General features: G+C 40.4%; 2 protein-coding genes across 2 annotated transcripts; one reads left to right on the forward strand and one right to left on the reverse strand.

Moving 5' to 3' along the window:
- Nucleotides 1-572: 572 nt before the first annotated feature.
- Nucleotides 573-1587, forward strand: LOC133871628 (uncharacterized). The gene is made up of 2 exons (XM_062309055.1): nt 573-1451; nt 1555-1587. The coding sequence occupies exons 1-2, from the start codon at nt 573-575 to the stop codon at nt 1585-1587; spliced, it is 912 nt and encodes a 303-aa protein (XP_062165039.1).
- A 7922-nt stretch (nt 1588-9509) lies between these two features.
- LOC133871924 (putative pectinesterase 63) lies at nt 9510-11683 on the reverse strand. The gene is made up of 4 exons (XM_062309391.1): nt 11183-11683; nt 10123-10329; nt 9789-10030; nt 9510-9669 (listed from the first exon to the last, which is right to left on the reverse strand). The coding sequence occupies exons 1-4, from the start codon at nt 11681-11683 to the stop codon at nt 9510-9512; spliced, it is 1110 nt and encodes a 369-aa protein (XP_062165375.1).
- Between the last annotated feature and the right edge of the window lie 1222 nt (nt 11684-12905).

Consider the following 12905-nt stretch of genomic DNA (forward strand, 5'->3'; position numbering starts at 1 on the left):
AGTGGGCTGGATGGAGAGCTAAATTTAATAAAGGAAAGGCCTGAGGGAAAAAAGAAAAAACAGTTTTTGGGCCGATGGGATCCGACTTTGGGCCAGATGGTGTATGAGTGTGTCGATGAGGAATTTAGCACTATCATGCTGGAGAGGGACCCATGCAGTGATTCTTATCATCCGCGTGTTGTAACCAGCGGGGTTGCGAAAGACTGGACTGCCCCAAACTCAAGTCAAGTAAGGGGTGAAATCGAAAGGGAGCTCCCAGACAATGATATTAGCGGTTTTAAAAAGAAGGGGCGGGGTATGTCGACAGAAGCACAACCGCTAGTCACTCAGTCAAATGAAAGAAAGAAGGTAGCAAATGGTTCGGTGGCAAACTGGAAGAAAAGAGCTAGACATGAGGCAGTCTGTACACAGAGAGAGACTCAGGAAGATACTAATGCGGATGGAAGCAAGGAGGATCAGAGAAGTATGGAGGAGGGTGGTTTCCAACAGAAAAAAGGAAGGAAAATGGTGGAAGGACAACTCTGCTGCACAAAAGAATTGGCGGTGGCTGTGGAACAGCCCCGCCAAGCCCAATGATTGTTTTGAGTTGGAACTGTCGGGGGCTTGGGAACCCCCGACCAGTTCGTATTCTCCACCGCTTGGTGGGAGCAAAGAAACCCAGCCTGGTTTTCTTGATGGAAACTAAGCTTAGACGGAATAAAATGGAGGCTATAAAAACAAGACTTGGGTTTGAGGGGCTGTTCGTAGTGGACTGTCACGGACGCAGTGGAGGTTTAGCCCTTCTATGGAAAAAAGAGGTTCATGTGACAATACAAAATTACAGCAGAGGCCATATATGTGCAGTAATTCAATCTGGGAAGGTAGGGAAGGAATGGAAATTCTCGGGCTTCTATGGGAACCCGGATGTGGCTAAAAGGCCGGACTCATGGGCATTACTCAGACACCTTTCACGCCTGGCTCCTGAGCCATGGCTCTGTGTTGGTGATTTCAATGAAATCACCAATGCAGCAGAGAAGACTAGCTCTACTATACGGCCTCCCAGCCAAATGAAAGCTTTCAAGCAGGCTTTGGATGATAGTCATTTAGCTGACTTAGGCTTCTCTGGCCCTAAGTTCACATGGTGCAATGGGAGAAGTGGCAGTTCTTATAACAGGGAGAGGCTGGATAGGGCAGTGGCGAACATGAAATGGACTGAAATTTTTGACGTTGTGGGAGTTAGTGTTCTGCAACGGGGCATTTCGGATCACCACCCCATTGCAGTGGAATTCTCCAAAAGCAGAGATATATGTTGGAACAAAAGTCGGTTCTTCAAATACGAGGCCAGTTGGACAAAACAGAAGGAGCATAAGGAAATTATCAGAAAAGTATGGAGGGTAAAACAGAGAGATCAAGACCCGTGGAGCACTTTTCACAAAAAGCTTAGCAGTTGCAGAAGCTCATTGAAACAATGGGTAAGGAAACAAACAAACCCAGTTGAAGAACGGATCAAGTCCATAGAACAGGAACTCCAGCACCTACAGGAACAAGAGCAATGGGAGCTGCCTGCTCCTGAAGCCTCTCTCGAAGATGAACTGCACAACCTGCTAGAACAGGAGGAGCTGAAGTGTAACGCCCCGAATTTGAACCAGCAAATTCGTAAGCAGAAACCTCCGGTTTCCACGTGACGTTACTACATCAGAGATAACCCTCGCAGCGGAATATATTTATTTCTTCTAAAGCCTTAGTAATTGATAACATAACACATTTAGAGCTTTATTGAGTGATAAACGTAATTAAAGTATTACATTTCAAATTGATACAAGAATTCACTACAATCATCAACTACATTATCGAACAGTTCTAATTCCTGTAATGTTAACAAACTCCTATCCTTGAGCTTTATACACTTTCGTACCTGCAACATGGGCTATACCGCCCATATATAAATACATGGGTCAGTCAACTGCTTTCAATAATGATAAGATTACTGATTTAATTAAAAGTATGCGATGCAACAATATGTAGTGTAACAATATGAGAATAATTATAAACACTTATGCCAAGGACTCAAACTCCGAAATCTCTATTCTTTCTACGGGCTTTTCACTGAGGGTCCTTTCTTAAGGCCTCAGTCCTGGGTTGTCTATCCCTCTCAGAGTACCAAACCCACATACTAGGATTGTCTATCTCTCACAGGGCCTCAAATCCCACAAAATTCCATGGATGTCTATCTCTCTCAGAGCCTCAAACCCACCAACTGGGTTGTCTATCTCTCTCAGAGCTTCAAAACCGAGGATGTGTATCTTTCCTATATCCATGGATGTCTATCTCTCTCAGAGCCTCAAACCCACCAACTGGGTTGTCTATCTCTCTCAGAGCTTCAAAGCCGAGGATGTCTATCGCTCCTAAATCTAAGAATGTCTATCCCTCAGAGCTTCAAACCCACCAACTGGGTTGTCTATCCCTCTCAGGGCTTCCTATCTGTCTCTATGCCTTAATACTAAAACATGTCATATTACAACCAATATGCTCCAAACAAGTTGCATACTATTAAATAAAACAGATATCAAAACATTATGGAAAGCTCCACTTGATCATTCTGAGTGAGTAAGGAATACTCACAGTTCTTTTGTACCGTTTTTCAGTTCATCATAGTGTTCGAGTGGTGGGTATTGCATAGGAGGGGGCCAATCCCATTTGGAAGCATCAGCTGCCGGAAATCTTGCTGGATCGGGGTGGCTTAGATCAGCCCAAGGTGAACACGGGTCTGCTGGGTGCGAGTTCACCGGGGTTGCAGCTGGTGTCGTGGGTCATGGCTGCCATGGCAGAACCGGTTCTGGTTTACTGGTCATCCGGGTTCCAGCAGGTTCGGTGGGTCTCGATCTTGATGGGTTTTGGTCGTGGGTCGGCTAGGTTCTGGGTTCGGTTTCATGCACGCACGGCCTGGTTCGGTCACGGTGGGGGTCGAGTCTTGGCTGGGATCTGGGTCTGTGCAGGGTCTTCGGGGTTCACGGGTTTGCCACGGCCTTCTTGGTCTTCACTTCCAAATCCTGCCGTCTACCCACCGGAAGTCGCGTCTGGGTCCGTCGGATTTATTGTTTCCAGCTGGTTTAGGTCCGTCGAAGGAGGCTGGATCGTTTGCATGCATGGACTGCTGGCTGGGGTCTGCCGAGGGCCGGGCTGCATGGATTCCAGTGGGTCATGCATGGGCTCATGCACGGGTCTAAGGTCCTGGTTCGTTGGTTTCGAGCTTATGGCAATACTGGGTTCAGCTGGGTCTCGGTGGTTCAGCTACAAGCTTGCTGAGATCGCCGAGCAAGGAGGTTTGGATCATCGTTCGTGTTTCCTGGGCTAAAGGCGTTCGGCTCGGCTGGGTCACGTATGGTCACGGCACCGACGGTGCGGCACGGGTTACGGCCAGAACCCGTCGGAGTTGCCCCTGGGTCGACTCCGGCGGTGACCCGTGGAAGATCGGGTCTGGCGGGTACCTCCTGGGTTTCTCCCCTCCGAATCTCTCATTCCGATATCTCCCTCTCAGCCCGCAATTTCTCTCTCAGACACACTCAATCCCACGGCCCCCTTCTCACTGTCTGCTTCTCTTTCACTCTCAAACTCCATTTCTCTCTTCTCTCTCCATCACTGTTTCTCACTTCTCTCATCTCTGTTTCTTACTGACTTTCTTTCTCCTGGTCCCTCATCTCACTCTCAACTCTCAACTCTCAACTCACTCTCTCGATCTCTCGCTCACTGCTGTGTCTCGGTCTTAAAAGAAGGAGAAAGAAGGAATAAAGAAAGAGGGAGAAGGGTGCCATTATTACAGCAGCAGAGATGAACTGCTTTGTAGCTGTCTGAGTGAAGACAGGCTAGCATTGCATTGTTTAAGCACCGAGAAGGACGATCGTGCTGAAGAAAATATATTAGAACCAAAGTGGAGGCAGGCTGTGTTTTTAATAAACTGAGTGGAGGAATCGGAACAACGTGCGACTGCTGAAATGATTTAAATAGGTTTAAATGGAATAAAACGTAAGAATGACGTAGGAGGCGGCTAACGATTTTAGCAGATTGTGTTTTAAAAACCGGGTCTTTTAATACAAGCAGTCTCATAAAAATACTGTTCTAAATCCGTTTTGAGTCTAGTTGTTTCATCGGTAATATTATTATCTCAATAATATTTAAACATAATAAATTTATAAACCAAATATATATTGCACATATTACACATTAATATTATTTATTAATATTATTATGCCAATTAGTCTACTGAATAAATCCGTCAGTCTATTTCATTTAATCTTAAATTCTAGTTTAAGACATTAATTGTATTACTAAAAATCTGGGGCGCTACATGAAGTGGAAGCAAAGAGCAAAAGAGAACTGGTTGCGAAATGGGGACCGAAATTCAAAATTTTTTCATGCTTGTGCTAACCAGAAGCATGGCAGGAGTAGAATATCAGTAATAACTGATAAGGATGGCAGATCATGTGAATCTAAAGAAGAAATTGAGAGTGCCTTCGTGTCCTATTTTCAAGAGCTCTTCACTGGGGGTGCAAATTTGGAGGTGGCAGCTTGTACTGAGGCTCTGGAGTGCAAGGTAACAGAGGATATGAATCAGAAACTGTTAGCAGAATTCACTTTGGACGAAATTTCGGTGGCACTAAACCAGATGCCCCCTCTAAAGGCCCCGGGGCCTGACGGCTTTTCTGCTTGCTTTTACCAACACAACTGGGCCACGGTTCACCATGAGGTTTGTTCTGTTGTTTTACACTTCCTAAATTCTGGTATCTTGGATGCTAGGATCAACCGGACTCATATAGCTCTTATCCCAAAAAATTTGTCCCCTGCCTCAGTCATGGACTTTCGCCCTATAAGCTTATGCAATGTTATCTACAAACTGATTTCAAAAGTTTTGGCCAATAGATTGAAAGTTGTTCTGCCCAAAATAATCTCTCCCACTCAAAGTGCATTTATACCCGGCCGGTTGATATCTGATAACATTCTAGCTGCGTTTGAGACAATGCATTCCATGCAGACAAGAATGTGGGGTAAGACTGGTTATATGGGTTTCAAACTGGACATGAGCAAGGCATATGACCGAGTCGAGTGGGATTTCTTGGAGACGACGATGAGGCGGTTGGGATTTGATGGAAAATGGGTGAAGTTGATAATGACCTGTATTCGGACAGTAACTTACTCGGTGGTGGTTAATGGTCATCCGGTGGGCAACATCCGTCCTTCTCGGGGCATAAGGCAGGGAGATCCCATATCACCTTACCTTTTCCTCATCTGTGCGGAGGCTCTCAGTGCACTCCTGCATAAGGCGGAGCAAAGAGGAATCATTTCAGGGGTCCCTACCTCTCCAAAGGGGCCCAGGCTGAGTCACCTCTTCTTTGCTGACGATAGTATGCTGTTTTGCAGATCAAATTCTGTAGAATGGAGAAGACTTTTCAGAATACTGGGGACTTATGAGGAGGGATCAGGGCAAAAGCTTAATCTGAATAAAACATCCATCTTCTTCAGCCGCAACACTAGTGTTGAGAAAAGGCAAGAAATTCTCTCTTTGTCTGGCCTAACCGAAACACACCGCATTGACAAGTATTTGGGACTCCCATCTTTTGTAGGTAAGTCTAGAAGATTGGCCTTCCATGACATCATTGATAAAGTGACACAGAGATTAGAAAACTGGAAGGTGAAATTTCTATCCCAAGCTGGTAAGGAGGTACTTTTGAAGGCGGTTATCCAGGCCATTCCGACTTATTGTATGGGAATCTTTCAGCTCCCCATAGGCCTCTGCAAAGAAATCAACCATTTGATGCAGAAATTCTGGTGGAACCATATGTCCCAATCGTCCAAAATCCATTGGATGAGTTGGGAAAAATTGAGCCGATCAAAAGCTATTGGAGGGCTTGGATTCAGAGACTTGGTTCTGTTCAATAAGGCAATGTTAGCGAAGCAGGGGTGGCGAATTCTGCAGGAGCCCTCCTCTTTGACGGCACAAATCCTTAAAGCTAAGTACTATCCAAAGAATTCCTTTATGCAGGCCTCTTTGGGATCTCGGCCATCCTTTGCATGGAGGAGCATCGCTAATGCTCGTCCTTTGCTGCGTAGAGGGCTGGTGTGGAGAGTGGGAAATGGAAAGGATATTAAAGTGTGGGGGGAGCAATGGTTGCCTACACCTACAACATATTCAGTGCAGTCTTATCCAAGAATTATAGATGCAAATGCCCATGTAGCATATCTGATCAACGTGGAGACTCAATGCTGGAAAGCTGACCTGATAAGATCAGTCTTTGAGGAGGAAGAGGCCAAGGTAATCATTAATATCCCCCTTAGTCCGATGCTACCCAGCGACAGGCTTATATGGAGAGGAACGGAGAATGGCATTTTTACGGTGAGAAGTGCATATCACTTGGGTAAAGAGCTTCAGGATCAAGAAGGGGGTCAATGTTCTAAAAGGCAAAAGGAACAAGAGGTATGGAAGTCTATTTGGTCTATGGAGGTGCCAAACCCGGTCAAACTCTTTATGTGGAAGGCCTGCAACGATCTTTTGCCTACCAAGACCAACTTGTTCAAAAGAAAGGTTGTCGAAGACTCGAAGTGCCCTTGCTGCACTCTAGAAGAGGAAACTACTCTCCATGTGCTATGGTCTTGCCCTGCTGCTCGAGATGTTTGGGGTAGCCATCTGTCTGCTTTCCAGAAGTGCTACTGTGAAGGGGAGTCCTTCAGAGCATTAGTCGAGTACTGCTTTGGGAAAATGAACAAGGAGGACCTGGAACTGTTGGCAGTGCTAGCTAGACGGATTTGGCTCCGAAGAAACTCGTTAGTGTTTGAGGGAATTTTTGCCCATCCGGACAAAGTATACAATGAAGGGACTATATCGCTGGATGAATTCAGGAGATGCAAAGAAAAGACAGTTGCTGACTTGTCTACAAGGGCCTCGAGTTCCCGCCAACCTTCCTGGTGTCCACCTCCCAGTGGGGTGTTCAAAATAAACTGGGACGCCTCTCTGAGCGTGGAACAAGGAAGAATCGGGATTGGAGTGATAGTGAGAGATTGCAATGGGGTGTGCATGGGAGCTAGGAGTGTGACAAAGCAAGTGAAGGTAGATCCCAAGACAGCAGAGGTGATAGCGGCTCTATATGCAGTACAATTCAGCAAAGAAATGGGTTTTTTAGATGCAGTTTTTGAAGGCGATGCAGCCCAAGTGGTAAAAGATATAAATTCTGCTCCCCCGTATGGGTCACGAGTTGGGCACTTTCTAGAAAATATACATTCTGAGAAGAGGAACTTCAGGTCGGTGAGCTTTGTTTTTATACCTAGAGAATGTAATGCCGCAGCCCATGTTTTGGCTAAGGAGGCTTCTAGTAAAACTGTAGACATATGCTGGTTGGAAGAGATTCCTAGGAGTGTTCGGGAGATTGTACTTAGGGAATATGTGTGTCCCTAGATCCTTTGGTGATAGGATCAAATTTCTGATATTCTCAGCAATGAAATTGATGATGATTTTCTGTTCAAAAAAAAAAAAAAAAGCGGCCTATTTAATAATTTGGTGTGCATAAAGATGGGTACAATTCAAGTAATTTTACATGTTATATAAATGTCTATCAAGCGTCCATCAAATAATAAGTGACTTTTAAAATTACCATTGGGTATGTGATTGATCAAATGATAATTTTAAAAGTCACCTCATTATTTGATAGACACTTGATGGATATTTATATGACATGTGCTTTTGATTCAATCTATCTTTAACCAAATCGTAGATTAAGGAGTGAGTAATTCTATTAGTACATTAAATGTCTATCAAGTGTCCATCAAAAAATAAGATGGCTTTTAAAATCACAATTAAGCATGTGATTGATCAAATAATGATTTTGATCAAATAGTAATTTTAAAAACCACATTATTTTTTTAAGGACACTTGATAAACACTTAATGTACTAATAGAATTACTCTTAAAGAGTCCCTTCCGAAAACAAAAAGTTACAGCTTTATGAGGTTGCAAGTTTTACAGCTAATAAGGCTGCATGAGCTTTCTTCATGTTTGCATCCATTGAAGGTAGCCGAGCCGGTATAGAAACAACAATAATCTTTGCCCTTACCAATTGCATTATCAAAAACAACAATAATATTGTTGGAACCATATCTAGCTGACTCTCCTGTAATACAACCTGGCATTTCCCTCAAGCCATATGACATAAACTGCTGCAACCAACATAAGCTAATTTAACACTAAAGAGGTAAAGGAGTTATATTGAAAAAGGTGTAACAAGGAATAATCTTGTTGTACCAGTCAAGTTTAAGCCAGAATTTCCCCTTTCGATCTCCTTTCCCACCTTTTCCTTTTTAAAAAACAAAAAAGTCTTGGCTAGAATAAAACACGACTACGGTTTGTGTTAAATTGAGATAAGGTTTAAACTCACGACCTTTGTTCTGATACCATATTAAATTACCACTTGTCCTAAAATTAAAGTTTAAACCGGTATGAAAGAGTAAATTAAATTATTTAATAAATATTTTAACACTATGATAAAGCTCTTTCAAGCATGTTAAGAGAGATTACCAGGCTTATGTTGCCATTAGTTAGTCTGATGAGCTGCTCCATGCATGTTAAGTTGGTTGAAAGTCCCAGCACTAGCTTGGCATTTAAGGGGATGTAATTTGTTGTTGGTTTTAAGACGAAATATGATCCTCTCTATTTCATTGGATCTCACAAATTCAATGGTTGATTTGCAAGAAGAAAAAAAAAAAAGTTGACGGACATGCACAACGGATAGATAGCAAAATGATTTGTAGCATTTTTCATTGGAGATATATATGTTTTTATGTTTTTCTTTTACATTTTCTATATATGCCCTAGCTAGTGGACCTAGCACAAGGCTTTGGGGGGGGGGATCTTGAGTCCCCAAAAAATTTAAAGCATTCCTTCAATTTTTTATTTTTTATGAGGTAGATGTTATGTGAATGATTTTACAAACATGCAATGGGATAGATTTTAGCATATCAGGAAACATATACCTTAAATTCAGAGGGAATTTGGACATTTTCAAATACAAAGTTCGAAATTAATTATGCTTACTTTTTATTAATCGCTCATGCCTATAAATAAGATAATCATAAAGACATAGAATAGAGATATAGAACATGATGAGATGAACTCCTACATCTACTTTAAGATAAACCCCTAATACAGATAAATTACTCAGTGATAACTTCTAATCTAACTTAGAGATAAACTCCTATAAAGAACAATTAATAGAAAAGCCTGTTACTAAATAACTTCTGCACCATAGTGCTACAAATAATTAAAAGATTAAATTAAACAAATAGCTATCATTATTTAACATAATTCTACTCTAATACCACTTCTAATTTATCCTCGTATTACTTCTATAACCGTACACATTCAAAAATCAATTTCCTCCCCCAATTTTTATATATATATATATTTTTTTCATAGGGGGTTTTGCGTTTACAAAGACAATTCATTTTAGTAGTACTCCTAGACACTCTCTCGATCAGCAGGACTACATTTACAGCATTGGAGGAGGGAGCAACCATGAGGAACCCTGAATAAAGCGAAGGGTGAGGAAGAGTCGGGCTTCAGCGTCACTCAATCGCTTTGCATAATTCACACGACCAGAAAGATTTGAACCTGGTCCCGAGCATTTGTATTCTCCATAGTAAACAGTTCTGCAATGCCATTTATATATATAATTGCTGCTTAATTTCCATAACTAAAACAAATATATTATTGAACTGATCGAATCAAACAGAAAAGAGATAATTCCACTTATCACTTCTGCTCTCACCTGTCACGTTCTGGGTGGGAGTTATCGCTCCATCCAGCAGGATTGACAATGCCGCTCATGGTAGTGTAGGAGTAAACCACTCTGGAACTGGGTCTCCATGCTCTTCCCAAGTATGTACCCTTTCCAGTGCCAGTTACGCTGCAATGGACAAACGAGAATCCATTGCTCTCCGTGGTAAGTTCCCTTGCATGTGCTGTGATCGCCGTGTATCCGCCATCCCCAAGTACATATAACACAGTGTTCTGTCAAACAACGTACATCTTTCTTTGTAATCCCTTACAAAGACCAAAAGATACATAAAGCTACATAGACGAGATTGTTCGATCGGACGTACCAAATAAAGTGAAGTGCCGCTCCCAAAAATGAAATCGACAGTGCCTTCGATGTAGCAGTTCTTAAAGAGATGGTTGCCCCGATCGTCACAGAGAGTATCTTGAAACCCTTTGAATTTGCAATTGTAGAAGGCAGCCTTGTCGCCAGTGATCCTCATTGCAACTGCCTGCCCTCCCTGGTGTTCCCCAATAGGCCTTGGCGCTGAATTCTGCAACAAAAAATCCATTGCATGCATGCATGCTATCGTAAACATATGTCTAAGGATCATGGCAAAAATAAAGACTAATGCTATTTAGTAAATTGTTGTACGATTGTTATATAAGTGAAATGGTATGACAATGAAAATTAATTAGCTTTTGAATTAATAAGGACTTTGTAAAAAGAAAAAGAAAAAACTTCACCTAACTCTTCTGAATTGTCGTCGTTTTTGCAATTATCTCCATAAACTTCAAAGACTCTCACTTTAATGTATCAATCTTTCAATTTTTTTCAATTTCATTCATCCGTTCGGGTTTTTCATTAAGTTCTGCCAAAAATTCCCAAACTACCTTCTTTTTTTTTTTCTTTTTTTAAATTTAATCTTTGAATTTGTTCAAAGATTCATGCATGAGTATTTTTGTAAATTTCATTAAATTCTGACCAACGCATAAATCTTATCAATTTTTTTCTTAAAAAAATATTAAAAAAAATTCAAAGATTCAGGTGTGGGTATTTTTGCAAATTTCGTTAAATCCGATCCTGACCAATGTCTAAATCTTTACAATTTTTTTCTTTAAAAAAAAAAGTATTTTGAGAATTTTGACACCAACTAGTTAGGAATTAACGAAATTCCTAACGGAGGGATGTAATTGAAAAAAAATTAAAAGATGTATACATTAAATTGAGAGTTTTTAAAATTTAGAGGAATAATTGCAAATGTGATCAATTGATGGAAGGGGTTAAATGAAGTTTTTCCAAAGAAAAATCAATAACTGATTTTATATGGCAATCCGTATAGTCTACTAAATAACATTTTTTAAAAATAAAAGATAGATAATGTTTTGGACACAGCTGGTACGTACCACAACAATAAGGTTTGCGGCAACAAAATAATTAGATTCCACAATCAAGGTGGCACTATCAACTGTTCCATACTGCGCCGCCGTGCCGGAAAATGTCAAAGTTGGCATGTTTCCGGGCGATCCATATAGAGTAACAAACGGCTTAGTCCGTTCGATTTTAATTTTCTCATGGTATACTCCAGGTCCAATATACACAATGACACGTTTGGTATTCCCCGGCGGAATGCTTCTAATGGCGTCGGAGACGGTCTTGAAATTTCCCCCTCCACCTCCAGTTTTGCTAACCCTAATAACTCTAGCACTCTTCTCAGCCACCACTAGTGCGGGGTCTAGAGTAGCCGTGCGCTGCGTGTACGGCTTGACAATGCCGTTGAACCAGTTGTTTAGTTGTGACTTGTCGGCGGGTGCCGGCGTTGTATCATCTGAGATGACAGTGGAAGCAACGAGGAGAATTGTCGTGAGAGCCGCATGGGCTGCGATAGATGTGATTGTTTTGGCCATATATTTGTATTAATTTCGGTGACTGAATTAATATTGATATATTTTTTTGTTGGATGAATATTGATATTTTGCTCAAAGAAAGCTGTATTTATTTAAGAATCACCATGAAAAGGGAATCTTCCTAAATTCATGGCAGATCACTTGGATAGCTCGATCGATCCTCACAGTTTTTTGTTTCTCATTTGTGGTTTCTGTCATAAATACAGCTAAACAATATTGCCTTTCCATGGTGCATATTACATAAATACAGCTTTCTTTCAGCAAAATATATGTCATAGGGAAGCAAACTCAACAGCTCATTATTTAACTTGAACGGCTGTAATTTATGTAATAGATACTATATGGTTAAAAGAAATTCTACCTCGCTATCATATGTGACATTGTTCATGAGGAATGCATTATGCATTTATTGTCCCTCATTGTTGACCTACTCGTCTCTTTTAATTTTATCAATAAGATTTGAATCTCGTTTAAAATTAAAAAAAAAAAAAATAAAAAAAAAAATAGCAATATACATATATATAGGAGCAACGACACGAATTTTGTTGCATGTAAAATGAATAAAAACAGAGAAATTCATATCAACGATGACAATGGCATGGTGTCGACATAATTGGTAGTTTATCTGAAATTACAAAAAAATAAATAAATAAATAAGTTGATAGCGATGACATTGGCGACATATATGTGTACGTAGTCGCTAGTGTGTGTATATATATATATATAATGGGGCGGAGCTAGCTCCCCCAAGTTGGGGGGCCAAATTGAAAAAAAAAGTTTTGGAGGGCCAAAATTAGAAAAAATAATAAAATTTGGAGCAAAATTTTATTTTTTTATATTTTTTATATATATTTTTTTTTAGAGAACATTGGGGCTTGGGGGGGCCAGAGCCCCCCCAAGGTGGCTCCGCCCTGTATATATGCGACAATGCTTGTGTCGTTACTGATATTGTATTTGAAATTAAAAAATAATAATTAACTTACATCTATGATTAAAATAAAACAAAATAAATATATGAATGTTAATTGTTTTTATATGTTTAATAAAATTTTGTCTTTTATATATTTCTATATATATACACATGCAACAATTTTATTTTATTTATTTTATTTTTTTATTTATAAAATAACCAATTAATATAAGATCGTTAATTTAAATTAATAATTCATTGAAGCTAAATTTTTAAGTTTAAAATTTTTGTAATTTTTAAATCAAATGATTT

Source organism: Alnus glutinosa, chromosome 6, assembly GCF_958979055.1.
Source record: "Alnus glutinosa chromosome 6, dhAlnGlut1.1, whole genome shotgun sequence".
Classification (NCBI taxonomy): domain Eukaryota; kingdom Viridiplantae; phylum Streptophyta; class Magnoliopsida; order Fagales; family Betulaceae; genus Alnus; species Alnus glutinosa.